The sequence below is a fragment of the Epinephelus lanceolatus genome, chromosome 6 (genome assembly GCF_041903045.1).
Source record: "Epinephelus lanceolatus isolate andai-2023 chromosome 6, ASM4190304v1, whole genome shotgun sequence".
In the NCBI taxonomy this organism is placed as follows: domain Eukaryota; kingdom Metazoa; phylum Chordata; class Actinopteri; order Perciformes; family Serranidae; genus Epinephelus; species Epinephelus lanceolatus.
Genome location: NC_135739.1, coordinates 40,925,538 through 40,945,025, shown reverse-complemented (window position 1 = coordinate 40,945,025; position 19,488 = coordinate 40,925,538). Strand labels below are relative to the sequence as shown.

At 41.4% G+C, this 19,488-nt stretch overlaps 1 protein-coding gene across 1 annotated transcript in view; it reads left to right on the top strand.

The window, feature by feature from the left end:
• LOC117253819 (cadherin-2-like) overlaps positions 1–19,488 on the top strand; it is a 469,385-nt gene that overhangs the window by 315,980 nt on the left and 133,917 nt on the right. The window contains exon 10 of the mRNA XM_033621526.2: positions 11,990–12,243. Coding sequence (XP_033477417.1) covers positions 11,990–12,243 — 254 coding nt within the window. The remainder of the gene's footprint in view (positions 1–11,989; positions 12,244–19,488) is intronic.

Sequence of the window (19,488 nt, the reverse complement as noted above, 5' to 3'; positions counted from 1 at the left end):
TTAGACAGTTCTTGCAACTTTCATGACCATTGGCTCAACTGTTATGGAGCCACGTCCACTTGTTTGCTGAGCCATGCCCCCTCTTGGTAAATTGGTAAATATCATCAAAAGGCAATGAGATATAAACAAGCTTTTGATAACTTGTGATATGCTTTGTCCAATAATGATTCACATAAAATTTGGTACAAATTTAACCCATAAATGTCAAAAATGTGTTTTTCATAAAAATTCAAAATGGCGAAAAATTTCACCTGTTGTCCCATCATGGTTCTTGTATGTTTTTTCGTAGAGCACATTGAGCTGCACATTTGTGTCAAATTTCAAGTCAATTCTACTTACAGTGTGAGGGGCATGCCCTTTTCAAAATTAAATTTTTTGGGCCTTAGTTAAGGCACACCCATGGTGTCATATTTCTTGAGCAGCATTTGCACACAACTTTCAATCAGTGGTGAAATCTCATGTGTCTACAATGTACCATTTCACAGGAATTTTTGAAAACATTTCTGAAAAAAAAAAAAAAGTCAAAGCAAAAATAATAGGGTTCCAGCCTTCCGAGCCTGATAGAAAGCCATCATTGCCATGGGGACAGCCAGGGATTGTGGGCCCCATGAAAAGATATCAAATTGAGCCCCACCACTGGCCATAGCAACCCTGCAGCCCTGCTGTAACTTCACCCCCAGAACCAGATTGACCCATTCAGAGCTTCAAAGGACTCCACCTTTGCAGACTTTCAACTTTCTTATAGTCCAATACTTACTGTCCAATACTTTCTGACAGTGAGTTGTGAAATCATAACTCTGTATGTACTTCTTGTACGTAAAATTTCTCTTCACATTAATGAATGACTTGAACTGAATATACTTAACATCTTCAATTGAAATAAAGTTACATTATTAACTGTAGAACGACATAACAGAATAAATTCAGCAGCAGATATTCGATCTAGATGTACCATACTATACCAACAAGAAAATATGTGGCTGTAAAGTGGACATAGAAAACAAAATGGAAGTGGAAATGGAAAATAACGAAGATGATACGTAAACTCTGCAGGCAAATTCTGCCTGCAGAGTTTACGTATCACCTTCGTCCTTCGTCGACTACAAACGTCAGGTATCATCTACAACATGTAAGTAGCTACATGCCCATTAGCCACTAAGCACAGTCATTACTGCTTTGCCGACAGCATAATTAACAGGCAGCTCGCTCAGTGTGTGACGTGCACTTGTAGATAGAATATGTTAAATTATAGATGTAATGAAGCACAGTCTTAAAAATGTTACTTAAATTATTCTTTCTCAGACCATGAACTCAAACCATTGTGCTGCCCCGCTCAAAATATATAATTTTGTAATTAGATTAATATTGACATACGGGTGACTAGTCTACTAATTGCCCTAATGGACTATTGGTTGACGAGGAAAATTGTTAGTCGGGGGTAGCCCTACTTTGAAGTCCAGCTTTCTAGCGAACTGGCAGTCAATGGACAGCATGGCAAGACTGCAAAGCCTGTTCTGGGACATAACAGACCTCAGATAGTTTTTGATTAGTTTTAGCTCACTGAAAACTATCTTGCCACCAGCAACAGCCATAGGCATTGTGCAAATAATAAGTAAAGCATTGCTCACAAAAATGCTTTGCATCTGCGTCTTGTAAACTGCATTCAGGAGACTGAGAGGGCACAAGTAAGGGGGAAAGTGGCAGCATATACAATGTTAAGGTGTCTTTGTTTTGAAACTCATGTTTAAGACATCTGAAATACACTGCCAGGCCAAAAAAAAAGTCGCCACCTGGATTTAACTAAGCAAATAGGTACGAGCCTCCTATTGGATAATTACTGCATGGGCGATTATCTTTCAGCTGGCAACAAGTTATTTAACCCCAACTGGTGCAATGAGTTGCTTCTCATTTCCTAAACAACCATGTCGAAAGACACATCCCGTGGTCATGGAAAAGATGTTAGTCTGTTTGAGAAGGGTCAAATCATTGGCATGCATCAAGCAGAGAAAACATCTAAGGAGATTGCAGAAACTACTAAAATTGGGTTAAGAACTGTCCAACGCATTATTAAAAACTGGAAGGATAGTGGGGACCCATCGTCTTCGAGGAAGAAATGTGGCCGGAAAAAAATCCTCAGTGATCGTGATCGGCGATCACTTAAACGTTTGGTGAGATCAAATCGAAGAAAAACAACAGTAGAACTCAGGGCTATGTTTAATAGTGAAAGTAAGAGCATTTCCACACGCACAATGCGAAGGGAACTCAAGGGATTGGGACTGAACAGCTGTGTAGCCTTAAGAAAACCACTAATCAGTGAGGCTAACCGGAAAAAAAGGCTTCAATTTGCTAGGGAGCATAAAGACTGGACTCTGGAGCAATGGAAGAAGGTCATGTGGTCTGATGAGTCCAGATTTACCCTGTTCCAGAGTGATGGGCGCATCAGGGTAAGAAGAGAGGCAGATGAAGTGATGCACCCATCATGCCTAGTGCCTACTGTACAAGCCTGTGGGGGCAGTGTTATGATCTGGGGTTGCTGCAGTTGGTCAGGTCTAGGTTCAGCAACAGTATGTGCTCAAAGAATGAGGTCAGCTGACTACCTGAATATACTGAATGACCAGGTTATTCCATCAATGGATTTTTTCTTCCCTGATGGCACGGGCATATTCCAAGATGACAATGCCAGGATTCATCGGGCTCAAATTGTGAAAGACTGGTTCAGGGAGCATGAGACATCATTTTCACACATGGATTGGCCACCACAGAGTCCAGACCTTAACCCCATTGAGAATCTTTGGGATGTGCTGGAGAAGGCTTTGCGCAGCGGTCAGACTCTACCATCATCAATGCAAGATCTTGGTGAAAAATTAATGCAACACTGGATGGAAATAAATCTTGTGACATTGCAGAAGCTTATCGAAACAATGCAACAGCGAATGCGTGCCGTAATCAAAGCTAAAGACGGCGGTCCAACGAAATATTAGAGTGTATGACCTTTTTTTTGGTGGTGACTTTTTTTTTGGCCAGGCAGTGTACTTCATGATCAGTGGTTGGCACACAGAAGAGACTTAATCCTCACTAATCTGTCCAACTTTCAGAACAGCAAAAAAATCATGTCAGAGTGTTTACAGTGTGAAACCAAGTGTCCAAGTCACTTATGATGTCCATAGCAGTGTTCTGAAACACCTTTGCTGCACTGTCCTGTGCTGTCTCCTCTTGGGAGCCTATTCAAGGAATGTCTTCCTTTTTCTCTTTTTTCCTCTGCTTCTCAGTGTAGCTCCTCTTTGCTACTCTAATCTCCTTCATCAGTGTGTTACTAGTCTGCTTGTACAGGAGTCTGTCTCCACTCCTATAGGCCTCCTCCTCAGTCTGACAAAGCTGTCTGAGTTTTGCTGTACATACAGAAGGTTTTGGTCTGCAGTCACATGTCTTCACAAAATCCATCTCATCACAGTCTTTACCACAGGCTCAGCAGAGTGAAACTTCTGCCTGTCAGGGAGGAGATGATCCAGACAGGGGACAGAGCTATATACGTTCTTTATTACCGTACAGCAGTGGACCAGTGTGTTATTTTCCCTGATGGGAATTTTGGTAATTCTTTGCAGAGGTTTGCTCTGTTAAATTCCCTTAGAATGATGAGCTGGGAGCCTGGATGTTTTTGCTCCACGTTAGTAATCTAGTCAGCCAGGTGTTGTACCGCCTCATTATCGCCCGGTGACCTGTTTGGAGTCTAAACATAATGACGTTTATATAGAGGGAGACAGGCCCAGTATGTAGAGCCCATTATCACTGTACACTAGTCCTGAGAGCTGGACTGCACATCCCTGCGATATCAGGAGACCCAGTGCCAAGATTGAAGTTGCCCGACGGAATGTTTTACTCCTGATAAGTTGGTAAAGGCGGCGATGTGTGTCGAGCTGCACTTTTTCCTGCAGCCAACAGACTCCAGGCTGACTTGAGGCTACCCAGCGGTACCGTGTCTCCATGTGTAGTGTGGTTTATTTGAACACGGAGAGCTGTTGACTTCGCCTGGAGGCTACTGGAGCTACGGTCATCTTGCAGTTTGTGGAGACAGTGAAACAGCGGCTCCAGCAGCAGCCAGCTACCACCAGGCCAGACCCAGGCTCCAGCAGCAGCCAGCTACCACCAGGCCAGGCCCAGGCTCCAACAGTAGCTGGATGGATTATTGAGTTGCTGCCTAGTGTTGGCTGGCTGTGATCCTAGCTTCACCAATGACTGAGCTGAATCACCGCAACTGGGCCCTCTGGGTCTGTTGCTGGTAAGTCTTGTTTGCATACACCTTCTTGGTCTTCCAGTCTCACTACCACAGTCCCTGATTGTGATCTACAACAGATTCAATATGTGGTCGTTTTTCTGCTACGCTACCATTAAACAAACAACAGAGCATCTCATTCATTCCACCTTGCTGCTGAAGTTTTTCTCTGTTTCTCTGCTTACAGTCCCCGGATTCACCTCGCCAGTCTGACTGCGTGCAACACATAGACTCTGGCATATTCATCTCTCTGTTGACACTGACAGTGAACTATTGAGCATCCACATTTCACTAAAGGATACCAGGACAACTCACCTTACTTGCTCTGATTTCTCTGTTTCTCCGGCTGCTCAGCTGTGGTCTCCCCTCGAAGGATGGCTGCAATGTCCTCAATCACTGATATAAAAACTGATTTAAAATCCATTGAGTGTCTCATTATGGATCTTCTCCAGCGTCAATCAGAGCTCTCCTACCGGCTGGCTAGTTTGGAGCAGCCAGCTGGTGATTCCCCTGCTCCCGGTTGCTCCTCCTGGTCATCAGTTGTCAGGGAGGAAGAAAATTTCTATTCCTCTTTACGACCCAAAAGTTGACAATGGCCCGCTTCAACTCTTCAACCACTTCACTCCTCTTTCTGTCACTGAGGACCCAGTTTCGCCGCCCTCTCTCCCTCCTGCAGTCAGACGATCTGCAGCATCGTCGAAAAGACGCCGGTCTCCTTGTAATCCCAACTCCAGAGACATTTACCCCACTTGTAAACATCCCCGTATTTCATCTCCATCATCCACGTGTAGCGTTAGCCCCTATGTAAACATCACTCATGCTCCCGGACTTGCTGCTGTCTCAGTTACTGCCCCCTCTTCCATACACCTGGCGCATAACGAAGCCACTTTCTCCCGCAGTGCTAATGTGGCTAACTCAGTTAGCCAAACAAAGCGCCACCTTCTTCCCAAGCTCGCCAAGTACAATAGCACTGATAACACGGACACAGCAGAGCTTCTTATCCTTGGCGACTCCATTGTGAGATTCGTAGAACTCCCCGGCGCTGTTACATACTGCCTCTCTGGTGGAAGAGTTGCAGATTTCATTAAACTTGCTCCAACACTACTGGATCTCCATCCCTCCATACACACTGTTCTACTGCACTGTGGGACGAATGACGTCATGGCTAGGCAGTCAATCAAACTACAGCAAGTGATAGAGTCACTTGCATTAACTATTGAAAGCCTGGGCAAACGCTGCATCCTATCTGGTCCTATTGCCACTTTGTCTCCCTCATCTGAACGCTTCAGCCGGCTTTATGGCTTACACCAGTGGTTAAATCATTTCTGCTCAGCAACTGGTTATGGCTTGTATCACCACTGATGGACCCTTCACTAAGCCCCGCCCCTTTGTGATGGTCTGTCAAGGTATCAGAGCTAGCATGGAGACCAGCTTGTAACTAACTGCAGTCCCTGAAACAATATTATCAAACTTTTGGATATGCAAAACAGCCATTTCAGAAAGAAATTTGCAAAAAAAGTTTTGCAAACAAAAGCTTCTTCACCAATTATTAAATAGATGTCATATATATATATATAACCCTTTCTGACTATCTCCACCCCATAATGATCTTGATTACCCATCTCTGACTCCTAACTCACCAAAACTGAATAATGCGGGTTGTGCTGATTCATCATCTGTTTCAATGAACTCTCCCACTGTTTGCTCTATGGTCATTCCAGTTATTATTAGTAATAGGCCCTGTTTGAGTGCTCCCCAAGCATGCACTGTTAACAATGACAACCTAGTCAGATCCACTATTCATCGTCCACCTATCTCTTCCTCTGTTAAAATGTGTCTCTTAAATGTCAGGTCTTTGTCCAACAAGTCCTTCATCCGCCATGATTTCATCTTATGAAATAATTTCCACTTCTTCATGATCACCGAGACTTGGGTTAGCCCAGAGGACAATGTTCCTCTTAATGAAACCTCCCCTTCTAATTTCTCTTATTTTAACCTACCAAGACCAGCAAGGAGGGGTGGGGGCCTCACTGTATTCTACAAGAGTGTTCATAAATGTTCTCCCATCTCCTTTGGAAATTTTACCACCTTTGAAATCTTTAGTTTTGTAATTAGTTTTGAATTCGGGCTTTATTACTGAATTTTCTGAACTTCTGTCCCTCATCACTCAGCGCTTTGACAATATTATTATACTTGGAGACTTTAACATCCATGTCTGTTTCCCATCACACCCTCTCTCTGCTGATTTTATTAGCCTTTTTGAATCTTTTGATTTTACTCAGTCTGTAAATGACCCCACTCACACTAAAAGCCCGAACATACTCGGGCGGAACGTACACGGAACGGACTCTACGGAGGTCCATGCGGACTCAAAGCGGATGTCCACAAGCCCTGCGCGTTCAAAGCTCAGATTTTACGACCGCGCGGACTCCGCACCAGTGACTGCTTGGCATGTATTTTTCACATCGCAGGGATTTTTCACGGACATTTTTACAGGAAACTACAACGCGGAAGTGCACTCAACTATGAAAGCCCGAATGACTGTGGACATTCCTTGCGGAGTCCGCTCCACTAATAGTACGCTCGAGTATGTTCGGGCCTTAAGGGTCATACTCTGGATCTTGTGCTTTCACTTGGCCTCGCTCCCTGTAACCTTCAACTTATAGATGTCTGTGTGTCTGACCACAAAGCTGTGGCTTTTAATGCTCCTCTCCCTTGTCCTTCGTCTAAGCCCCCTGTTTCTACCTGATCTTGTGTGTTTAACTCTGCGTCTGCCAGTGCTTTTCGTAATGCCCTTTTAGCCTTTTCTTGTCCTCCAGAGCAATATCGTTCTTTAGATGACATGACCAACAATTTTAACAGTAACTGTCTGTCTATCCTAGACTCAATTGCACCCTTCAAAACTAGAATCCCTAAACATAATCCACAACCGTGGCTAAATGAACATACCAGATCCATTAAGAGACAGTGCAGAAGAGCAGAACGCAAATGGAAGGCAAATAAATCAACCACTTACCTTATCTGCTTAAAACAACTCATGGCATCTTACCAACAGGCTGTTAAGAATGCTAAAATCACATATCACTCCAACATCATCGCCAATAATAGTAATAACCCTAGGACCCTGTTTAAAGTGATTAACTCAGTTATTCCCCCCCCTCCATCTCTTCCTCCAAAAATGTGAAGACTTTCTCCAATTTTTCCAGGACAAAGTTAAGAACATTAGACATCATCTACCCGTGTTGTTTCAGTCTCACCTATAATTTCAGCATCACTCAATCCCTTCAAACTCACCACTCTGTTAACTCTTACTAAAACTATTTCACATATGAAGCCCTCGTCTTGCCAATTGGATATTATTCCCACATCTTTTTTAAAGGAGGTGTTAGAAACCATTGGTCCCACCATCCTTTCCATTTTAAATAACTCTTTAGTCTCCGGTGTTTTTCCCTCCTCTTTTAAGCATGCTTTAATCCAACCTCTTTTAAAGAAACCTGGTCTTGATCCTCATCTTCTTGTTAATTACAGACCCATCTCAAAATTATCCTTTTTATCAAAGATTTTAGAGAAACTGATCTCCACTCAGCTCCTTACTAATTTGAGTAACAAGAGTTTATTTGAAAAGTTCCAATCTGGCTTTATAGCCCACCATAGCACTGAGACTGCCTTGGTTAAGGTTACAAATGATCTTCTTTTAACTCTAGATGCTGGTGACTCCTCAATTCTAGTTCTCCTAGATTAAAGTGCAGCCTTTGACACGGTGGACCACACCATACTTTTGAACCGGTTAGAGTCCTGGGTAGGTCTAGGTGGCACTGCCCTTAATTTGCTCCGTTCCTACCTCTCAGAGAGAACCCTTTCTGTTGCTATTGGCAATGCCTCATCATCATCTGCCTATCTCTCCTGTGGTGTCCCACAAGGATCTATCCTTGGCCCTTTATTATTTTCAATATATATGCTCCCTCTTGGTCAGGTTATCCACAAACACAACATTCAGTTTCACTGTTATGCTGACGACACCCAGCTTTATGTCCCACTTAAATCCTCTAACCCCAGTTGTCTTGCTTCCCTCACGGCCTGTCTTGTCGACATCCAATGCTGGATGTCCCAAAACTTCCTTCAACTCAAGGCTGACAAATCAGAGGTTCTTTTGCTTGGCCCCCTCAGTTCCAGATCCCATTTCCAAAACAGTCTTGGCTCTCTGGCTGTGAATGTCAAAGATGTTGCAAGAAATCTCGTTGTTTCGTTTGATTCTAATCTTTGTTTTGAGGCCCATATTAAGAAAACCATTCAATCTTGTTTTATGCACCTAAGAAACATTTCTAAAATTAGATCGTTTTTATCTTTCCATGACCTCAACAAAATTGTAAATGCCCTTGTGTCCTCCTGCTTAGAATACTGCAACGTCCTCTACACCTGTCTTAGCCAGTGTTGTTTCCACCGTCTGCAGTTGGTGCAAAACGCTGCTGCCAGACTGATCACCGGTTCAAGGAGATTTGAGCACATAACTCCAGTTTTAGCTGTACTTCACTGGCTGCCAGTTAAATTTAGAATTGATTTTAAAATTTTATTGTTAACTTTTAAAGCTCTCCATGACCTAACTCCTGGCTACATCACAGAGCTTTAAATTCCCTACAAGCCAGCCGGTAATTTGAGGTCCTCAAACATGACTCTACTGGTTATACCTAGGACTAGGCTTGTGAGTAAGGGAGATAGGGCCTTTGCCATCTATGCACCCCGATTATGGAACGATCTTCCTGAGGACATAAAGTTAGCCAGCTCCTTATCTAATTTTAAATCTCTTCTAAAAACTTATTTTTATAAAAAGGCATTTTATTCCTGCTAATGGCAGCAGTCTAGTGCATCTATGCTCTCTTTTCTCCTTCTGTTTTTACTGATTCATTCATTATTGTTGTTACGTTGTTTTTATTGTTGTTTTACCATGTTATTGTCACTGTATTTTTATTCCTTGTGCATGCACCTTGTAACTTTGTTAAGAAAGGTGCAATACAAATAAAGTTTGTTATTATTATTATTATTATTATTATTATTAACAAACGTCTGAGGTGGGCAGTACACACCGACCAGGGTGAAGGAGGAAAAGTCCTGTGGTGAATAAAACAGTTTACTGCCGATGAAAAAGTTTCTTGCATGTTTTCTTCAACACTATTACGTGTACACCAACCTTAGTTTCCATAAAAGTAGGTTTCACCTCTGACCGGATCTCCGATAGCGCTGCGGTCTGCTCAGAGGAGTAGGAAGCCTGGCAGATTGAGCGAAGTGTCCAGGATGCATTTGTCAAGCCAGGTTTCAGTGAAGCACAGAGCAGCAGATTTGCAAAACTGCATCTTTGCTCTGTTGAGAAGCAGTATCACGTGCATTCTGGCGGACATTCGCCAGATGAATAGACAGGAGTGCAGTTCCAAATCCTTGTTATCACAGTGTAACAAATAGTCTGGCTCGCTTCCCCTGTCAGGCTGTTCTCAAAAACTGTTTGTATGTTTTCTTACAAGGAAGCAATCTGGAGCTTAAGGAGGCAGGTTGGGGTGGTGGATGTGTTACAAAAATGCAGAGGTGATGCTCTGTTACGATGGTGATTAAGAATATAAATAGAGAGATGGTGAGCTTTTCAAACATTGATCAGTAAGTGTGTGTTCGTAAATCTTCCTTTAAACAGGAAGAAAGGGAGAAGAGGGAAATGCTCTTGAGGAATGTAATTTGTTTTAATAAAAACGTTTATTAAACCACATTACCAACTACCATGAGTACCATGCCTTGTCTCGTCTCCCTTCTGTGTGTGAGCAAGGGGCCAATAGGACTGCCATCTCTCCTCCTCTAGCTGTTTAAAGCGCTGAGTGACCATGTAGATTAATCTGAAAAGACTTTCTGTAATGGCTGTGGCTAATGGAGATCCCCATGGTGGTTTTAGGCAGAGTGAGTCTCAGCCACACATGGCAAGAGCCTGTTGCAGACTTCACTCACTCACCACTACTTTAGCGCCTCTCTGTCATGTAGCAGTCGTGGTTAAAGGCTCCCTGCTCTCTGTCCAACATGCTGACTGCGGAAGCAGGTGGGCCACCAGGCTGTCAAAGGGGGGGTGTGCTTCTTCTCCTCCAAGCGAACCTGCACCATATCCACAGCCGGGGCTCTCGTCTTTCAGTGGCTGCTGCTAGGGTACCTCAACACACTGCCAGTTGGGTGAGAAGATAATAACAAAGATGACTTACTGGCTTCAGTGGGAGTGGTTGGGGGGGGGGGCAACACAGCCCACTGCAGACTCAGTCTCACCAGCAAGAGTGACCAGAGGCGGAGTGTGGCAGTTGAAGTGGGGTCTTGATGTCATGGAGACGAAACATCACATCGAAGAGTCTGAAGTGCTGGTGTCTAAACTTGGGCAGTGCCAGGCAGGCTTCAAAGGCTGGTGGCTGCTAAACACCGCTTTCTGCCTGGTCTGCGCATGGTCAGCTTTATGCCCCAGGCCATCAGGGTGCCCCTTCCATAGGGTTTTCACCCATTAATTTTTATGTTTTTATATCACTACGCCACCAACAGCCATGGCTGGGTACATTATGTTTTCAAGTTGTCTGTTTGTCCGTGCACTGAGCTATCTACGCATATATCCATATGTCCCATTCTTGTGAACGTATTATCTCAGGAACATCTTCAGGAAATTCTTAAAATTTGGCACAAGCCTTCACTTGGACTCAATGATAAAGAGATTAGATTTTGGTGGTCATAGGTCAAAGCCAAGGTGATTTCATTTGTCTCATTCTTGTAAATGCAAGGTGCAATCTTGTAAATCCCAAGAACACCATGAGAGAATTTCTTCCAATTCAGCTCAAATGTTCACTCGGACTCAAAGATGAACTGATTAGATTTTGGTGGTCATAGGTCGAAGATCACTGTGACCTTGCATCCATCTCATACTTGTGAACTCATTATTGCAAGAACACCTTCAAAGAATTTCTTCAAATTTGGCACAAATGTCTACTTTGAGTCAAGAATGAAGTGATTAGACTTTGATGGTCGAAGGTCAAGGTCACTGTGACCTCATAAAACATGTTTTTGGCCATAACTCAATTTATGAGTTCATATGCTGATTATGCTGAAACTTCACCCAAATGTCTAATAGGATATAATGATTAAGTGATGATACTTTATATCCAAAAGGTCAGAGGTCAGCTTCACGGTGATATCATAATGTCCTCATTATGCATAAAACACTTTGCTAGCCATGATATCATATCTCAGGAGCAGAGGGAGAGACATTTGGACAGATACTGAATTGGTGACTTTAATCTTGGGTGTTCACCTTGAAACTGTGCTGATTGTATAGATTTTATGTGCCGTCAGGGTGAAGATGTGTGTGAAGCATCAATATTTTCACATTAATGCAAACTGTAAGTGCAACTTGACAGGTTTGTGGAGGCAAACTATGGTATGTGTTTGTTTGTTTTTAATGTTACCCACTCATTATAGCTTTATATGCTTACATAATGAACACTCAGAATGCAACTGGGGGCCTAAAGCAGTCTGATAGATATGGTTAAGTTCATTAACATATTGAGAGAAGCATATTTGTATGATTTAAACATGTAGCAACTAAGATGCTCCACAAACACAGTGAGCATGAATTGTGCTTAATGTTCCCCATGTAAATGCTTTAGATATCTGGTGTATCATGCCAGTTTCATCTTGTCCCTCCCTTCTGCTGTCCAGCCAATAGATTTTGAGCTAACTCGTTCCTTCATGCTGACGGTGGAGGCAGAGAATGAGGTCCCGCTGGCTCGTGGCATCCACCTGCCTCGTCAGTCTACAGCAACCGTCTCTGTACGAATCTTGGACATCAACGAGAGTCCAGAGTTCAGCCCCAATCCCAAGTCCATCAAATTGGAGGAGGGTCTGCCTGCAGGGTCTCTGCTCACCACCTTTACTGCCCAGGACCCCGACCGCTTCTTGAGACAAACTGTCCGGTAAGACACCTGCTGGCAGCTATTTTTGGAGGCTTACATCTTACTTAGTCAGTGAGTTCACAAAGTGTCAGTTTTAATTCAAGGTATAGTTAGACATTTTTAGAATTAAAATGTGTCATTTAACTATAAAAATATTTAACAAGTTTAAGTGGAAAGCTGAATGTGACTTTTACTGTCTCTTGAAAAGAACAACCTTTGAATATCTACATGCCTTTTCATCTTTAAATTAGCCTTGTATTTACTAGAATTCATTCTGAAGTCACTGCTGATGTCATTGATGAGGAAATTTGCTTATCAGTATGCATTTAATGCAACCTTTGACTTAGTTACAACATTGTTTTATGTGTTCATACAGTGCACATCTTCATGTACCTGGAACGCTGTAATTCAGTGAAAGAAGGAATTACCATTGAGACCTTCTATATAACTGCAAGAGTTGTCTTAACCCATTCTGGACTTACTAGTCTGGGACCATTAGCTAACATGTTTACAAGAACAACTGACCCGTCACTGAATCATGCCCTTCGAATGCAGCCTGGCCAGTCATAACGTAGCACTGGCCAGCTCTGCTCCATCGACCCTCATGCAGTCGTTTCAGAATTTTCAGGCTGGTTTTGTGGATTTCAAGCTAAATGTTGTGCCTTGAGCATGTCCTGTACTAATGAGACTTGTTACCTGGAGAGGTTGGAAGTAGATACACATTTAATGAATGAATGAATGAATGGAATTTATTTTGGTTATACATTATAAGGTACAAAGCTACAGAAGACAAGAACGGCCATGTATTTTTTTTTTTTTTTTGTGCACTGTTATCTCGTGATGACGACTTATTAATTCGTTATCTCGAGATAACAAAATTGTTTTCTCGTGATAATTGTCAAGTCTGATGATTGCGCTGGTTAATGTTATCGTCCTGATTTCAGGCTACAAGAGCTGCCACTGGCTGGTCCAGGTGTCCCACGGAGGTGAAAACGGCAGATCACATTATTGATCAACGCATCAGGATGTAGGCAACTTTAATCAAGGTCTAACACAGGCAGAAATTGCATTGTGTCTTTCTGTTAGAGATGGCATTCAGATTAGTCCTCGTCATTTAAAGGAGAAGACTAGCGCGGTCACAACTTCACAGGCGAAGATTAAGTGATCCTGCTCATCGACAGGAAATCACATCATCTACTATATGTGACGTACATGCCCTTATTTGGATAACACATTCTGGTATTCCCCACACACGTGAAGATGTTTTAAGTAGGGGGGGCTGCCAACTGAATGAATGAATGAGTGACATCATTGTATTTTTTTTCCTGCTGTATAGCGCGTCGCACATCGCCACTCACTAGGCTGCTGACTGGCTGCGATAAGCTACACACAAATAAAACATTAAGAAGTTCTAACAAATGCAAATTCTATTACATTTTTCCATAAGGAGGCCAACAGTAGAATTCCCCACATGACAAAAACAGACAAGAAACTGTAGTTTGAGCACTGCCATTGGTGCTGAAGATGTCCCCGAGCCTGCAGGCAGCGGTTATAATAGAATCACTTTAAGCGCTGTCCTTGCTGAAGATGCAAAAACAAACAAATGTCTATACTCCAAAACTCACTACCTCTGACATGACGAACCAAGACAGTGTACATTGATAAAAAAAAAAAAAAAAAAAAAAAAATCAGCAGAAAAACAGAAGTCCTGCAAACTAACAGCAAGTGGCGATTACCATGGCCAAATAACGTCGCATATCTGTAATAAAGAAATAAAAACAAGACAGCTGTTGGCAACTAATGCTGTTGCTGCTACAGCTAGCCTACCAGTAGGCTACTACTGTTATCCAAACTAAATTAAAGGAAGCAAAGATTGTTTAACCTATAATTCCGCATTATGTTGCCTTCTTTCCACGGCAAATAATTTTTTTTCCTTTTAACAAATGGCTCAGAGAAATGCCGTCTAGCAAAGTTAAATATTTTCACCACCATTTTAGTTATGAAATAGCCTCACATATGATATTCAAGGTGCACGCACACACAAGCAGGATCTCACACACATAAAACGTGACTGGAATTAATAAACAAGCAGTAAATGCACAGTGGGGGTTATTTGTTTTCTGTATCGGCGGGATGCGCTGTGAGTGAATCGTCCAAGCCGGACAAGTGTTAATTTGAGTTTGATTTAATTTAATTACACTACAGTTGTTGAGTTAAACTAACCATACGAGTCCTTTTCGTTTTTATACAATTTATTGCTGCATTTTGAAAGCAAAAAGAGTTACGTTTTTTTGGGGTTTCATGTTATATCAGGGGTTTCAGCTTGGCACCGTGAACCTGTGCCTCCCGTGACCTGTAAAAGTAGCGTTGTGACATAAGCCTCAGTTTCTGTTGTTGGCGAATTGTTACAAGCTGATGAATTCGCTGGTCAAGGTTAGGCAAAACGTTAGTACAGGTGAGATGACAGACAGATGGGTGGTTTGTCTCTAACAAAATACTTTCTGTAGACATGCTGCAAGAAGGATTAATGCTGAATACATCTGCAGCCAGAGAGTATTATGCCATAGGCTTTATGTGTGGGGAATACCAGGATGTATCCAAATAAGGGCATGTATGTCACTAGGGCTGTTTCAAGACACTCTGGGGGCCCTAGGCAAGAGGCACCTTGGAGCTTGGACCTTAAAATAAAAATCAACCAGCCACCCTCCTCCCCTGACAAGTAACAGTCCCTCCTTAAGTAAAGAACAGTCCCTAAAGTGCAGTGAGGTTTGTCGGCTGTTCCCTGCCACAAAGAGAGAAATGTGAACGGCTCGTTTGTCCTCTGACTCATCACACCTGTGTGCCGCCACGGCTCGGCTGTTCAGGTATTTCTGGGCAGTCATGAAATCAACAAAGAGGAAATTATCTTGCGGCATATTTGACAGGAATATGGCATCTGTAACTCCCGTTCATTCCACAACTGGCAGGATTTGCCTTTCATTTCTGCTGCTGGTTGAAATTTGTACTTACATAGCATGCTGAATGATTTCTTTTGCTTGCGCAAGAGGGTGAGTGTCCATGCGCATGGACACTAACCCTCTTGCGATTGGATTTTGAACTTATCCCACAGTAGTGGTACCGTGAGGTACCGTAGTACTACGGTACTCCAACAATGCTAGCGCGGGTGGCAACCAATCATGCGGACATGGTCTCAATTTGCGTGACTCGTGAAAAGAGACAGAAATGCCGTGCAGTCCCTCACAATGCGGGGCGTCTGGTCAAAAAATACAATGATGTCACTCATTCATTCATTCAGTTGGCAGCCCCCCCCTACTTAAAACATCTTCCTGTGTGTGGGGAATACCAGAATGTGTTATCCAAATAAGGGCATGTACGTCACATATAGCAGATGATGTGATTTCCCGTCGATGAGCAGGATCACTTAATCTTCGCCTGTGAAGTTGTGACCGCGCTAGTCTTCTCCTTTAAATGACGAGGACTAATCTGAATGCCATCTCTGACAGAAAGACACAATGCAATTTCTGCCTGTGTTAGACCTTGATTAAAGTTGCCTACATCCTGATGCGTTGATCAATAATGTGATCTGCCGTTTTCACCTCCGTGGGACACCTGGACCAGCCAGTGGCAGCTCTTGTAGCCTGAAATCAGGACGATAACATTAACCAGCGCGCAATCATCAGACTTGACAATTATCACGAGAAAACAATGAGATAACGAATTAATTAATTTGTTATCTCGAGATAACGAATTAATAAGTCGTCATCACGCGCTAACAGTGCACAAAAAAAATAAAAATACATGGCCGTTCTCGTCTTCCGTACAAAGCATAACAATTTGTGTCAATCAAAAACTACCAAAAACAAAACAAAACAATACAAAACATTATACATATTCACACTGATTTCACACAATATACTCCACACAATCATTAACCAAAAAAGGAACAGGCTGAAGCCCAAAGGCTTATACCTCTCCTAAACAAACCATAAGATATCGCAGAATATCAGCAAACAGAAAAAGTAAATAAAGAAGGAAAAGAAAAAAACAAAAGAAAACAAATATTACTCTAAATTATAATCCTTAATTATTTTATATTTTAAAGCTTTTTTGAAATTCATCAAGGAACTACACGATTTTATTTCATCATTAAGTTCATGGTTCATTGGTTCTCACTCTACATGTTTTGAAAATACACAACCCTCTTAAATTATACTTTCCTTCTCTTAATTTAAAAAAAATATTGAAGGCAAAATAGGAAGGCTTTTATTCTTAACTCTAATGAGTATTTCCAGTGTTTTTAAATACACAATATCTACAAATTTTAAGGTGCAAGACTGAATAAATAATTGATTGGTTGATTCAGGATATTCCACTTTATTTATTATTCTAATAGCTCTCTCTGAAGTTTAATTATAGGGTCTATATTTGTTCTATAAGCATTTCCCCAAGCCTCTACACAGTATGACATATATGGTATAATAAGTGAACAGTATAATATATAGAAACATTTCTTATTTAACTTATCCCTTGTTTTATAAAGAATAGCAATAGCTTCCAACAGAGTTTATGATCTATAATCACTCCCAAGAATTTTGTTTCATATATTCTTTCAGTTTCAACTCAATTTAAAATCAATTTTATTTTGCAATTTACTCTGACACCAACAAATACCATACGTTTAGTTTTACTTTCATTTAGTGGTAACTTATTAATATCAAACCATGTTTTTTAGCATCATCAATTCCCTTTTTAAGGTTTTCAATAATTCTTTCATGTCTTCCCCTGAACAAAATAAATTGGTGTCATCCGCAAAAGTAACAAATTTCAACTTATTAAATACAATATAAATATCACTTACATAAGGTATAAATAACTTAGGTATTCCTTGTTCCAAAATCAAACCCCGAAAAGTATAGGGTTAGCCAGCTAACCACTGAAGGTAAAGCCCACTGAGTGTGTCCAGAGGCTGCTTTTGCTTTTTAATGATAACACAGATAAGACTGGATAAGGATCTTCCCTGCTTCAAAGGAACCAGTGAAGGTAAACAGGGAGACTTTGCTAATATTCAGCCAGCTGTGTGTCATTGCAGTGTATGCAGATGAACAGTGTTTGGGTTTCCCTGGAGCTTCCCGCCTATCTGGTGGTAGAGGTCTGGGCACTAACTGATTGAGGAAAAGCCAAAAGTTGCTCCTCTGCACACACTGCGATGACATACTGCTGGTTGAATATCGGCAAAGTTTCCCTTTATAATCATTGTCCTCTGTCTCAATTGCCAGAGATGTGATGGTTCACTTTAATATTGTGATCTGTTTGTTAGGCTTTAGCTGCTGACTGTTTTTATCTTTTTAACCAGTTTTTGCTGCTGAGTCAGTCTGACATCCTGGATATATCCTTCAAACACATACAGTAGGGGAAATAAGTGGTCAACAGGTCAACATTTTTTTCATGAAACATATCAACATATCAACAAAACTATAAACTATACAGATACAGAAATCATAACATTACTATCCATAATAAAAAAAGGTTATGTGCAATAAAGTCGAATGACACAAGAAAAAAGTCTCAAACACGCCAGCTGACATCTATTTAATAATTGGTGAAGAAGCTTTTGTTTGCAAAACTTTTTGGCAAATTTCTTTCTGAAATGGCTGTTTTGCATATCCAAAAGTTTGATAACATTGCTTCAGGGACTGCAGTTAGTTACAAGCTGGTCTCCATGCTAGCTCTGATAGCTTGACAGACCATCACAAAGGGGCGGGGCTTAGTGAAGGGTCCATTAGTGGTGATACAAACAAGCCTAGTAAATATCTGGAATCACCCTCACTCTTTGTAAACTTGAAAAAGAGGCATGTCACAAAAATGTTTTAATGTGAAACCCAAAATATCTCATGAAATGACTCTTTTACCTTGATCACAAGAGTAAGAGGAAGTTTTCTATAAACTTAAATGAAAAACACTAAACAGAAGCTCATGGATCATTATAATGTAGAATGATGACATTGGAGTTTCATTCTGCATAAGAATTAGTCATGTGCTTCTGTTTGTAATGCATGGTTGTTTCCGGAATAATAATAAAACATTAGGGAATTAAAAAGCTCTGTGATCACAAACACAAACATCACTATGTTAAACTGAATTATTAAAAGGTTTTTTGATTATCAGGTCTATTCATGAGCTGTCTTAATAAGCAGTTCCTGCACCGCGATGGGTTGAGCCAAGTTCTCCAACTTGGCTGATTTGAGATATTTTACAAACTGATGTAGGAGTGAGCCAGTGGAAGAGAACTAATAGGTGTAGAAGCAGTGAGAGTCACGAGCTGTTAATCCCTGTAGACAGAGTGGCAGTCTGTGACGATGGAATTGTGTCCTTGTGGCGCAGCAGAGCCGCAGTGAACTTTGTGTAGGAGTCGAGGATTAGCTGTGTGTGTGGCTAGTGTATCACAGATTGATGTAGACACAAGTACCCAAATGAGAATTTTCCTTCCTAGGAATACGGATATTGACACATTTTACTCTGATGATATTTGTCTCAACCCTACTGTGTATGTGTGTGTGGGAACCTAGACATTGCACACGAGGTGTATGAAATAAAATCCTGCTGGTTCCACTGCAGTTTTTTTTTTCTTATAGACATTGGTAGTTTGTTAACTGAGAAGCTAAAACCTTTTGGTTATGCTGCATTTGGCTAAACTTTGTGGATTAAGGGTGATATTCTGCACAGCTTTATCACTCACAGCCTAATTAAGCCGAAAAGTCCAACTGCCAGGAGCAGATAATATCTCAGATAGCAGATAGAGTCCTAAGAAAACATACTAATTCAGGATCAAATAGACTGATATTTCAAACTTTAGATTCAAGTTTAGCTCCCTCTGTCAACAAATGCATCAGTTACACACTCATTTCATCAGTCTCCTCAAAAGCTGACTGTTATGAATTAATTTCACCAACAGATGGTGACATTTACCTCCATAAAAATAGTCAAAAACTTATATTAACAACATAAATTGATAGGCTATAAACTTTAGCCAATATATACGACCACCAACTGGTCATTTTACCACTCCTTTTCATCAGAGGTGAATGCATAGGGCGTTAACAAGACATTCAATAAATGTTAATCAGGGCCGCTGGTAAAAAAAAATTCTCCAGTCTAGATAGAGACTGGAGACAGAGATTCCTATCTAATGAGTAGCAGCTTAGGTGTTTGTGCCACAAAGTTTTATTTCAACATACCCATCTTCAAGAGAAGCACAAGCTTCCTCTT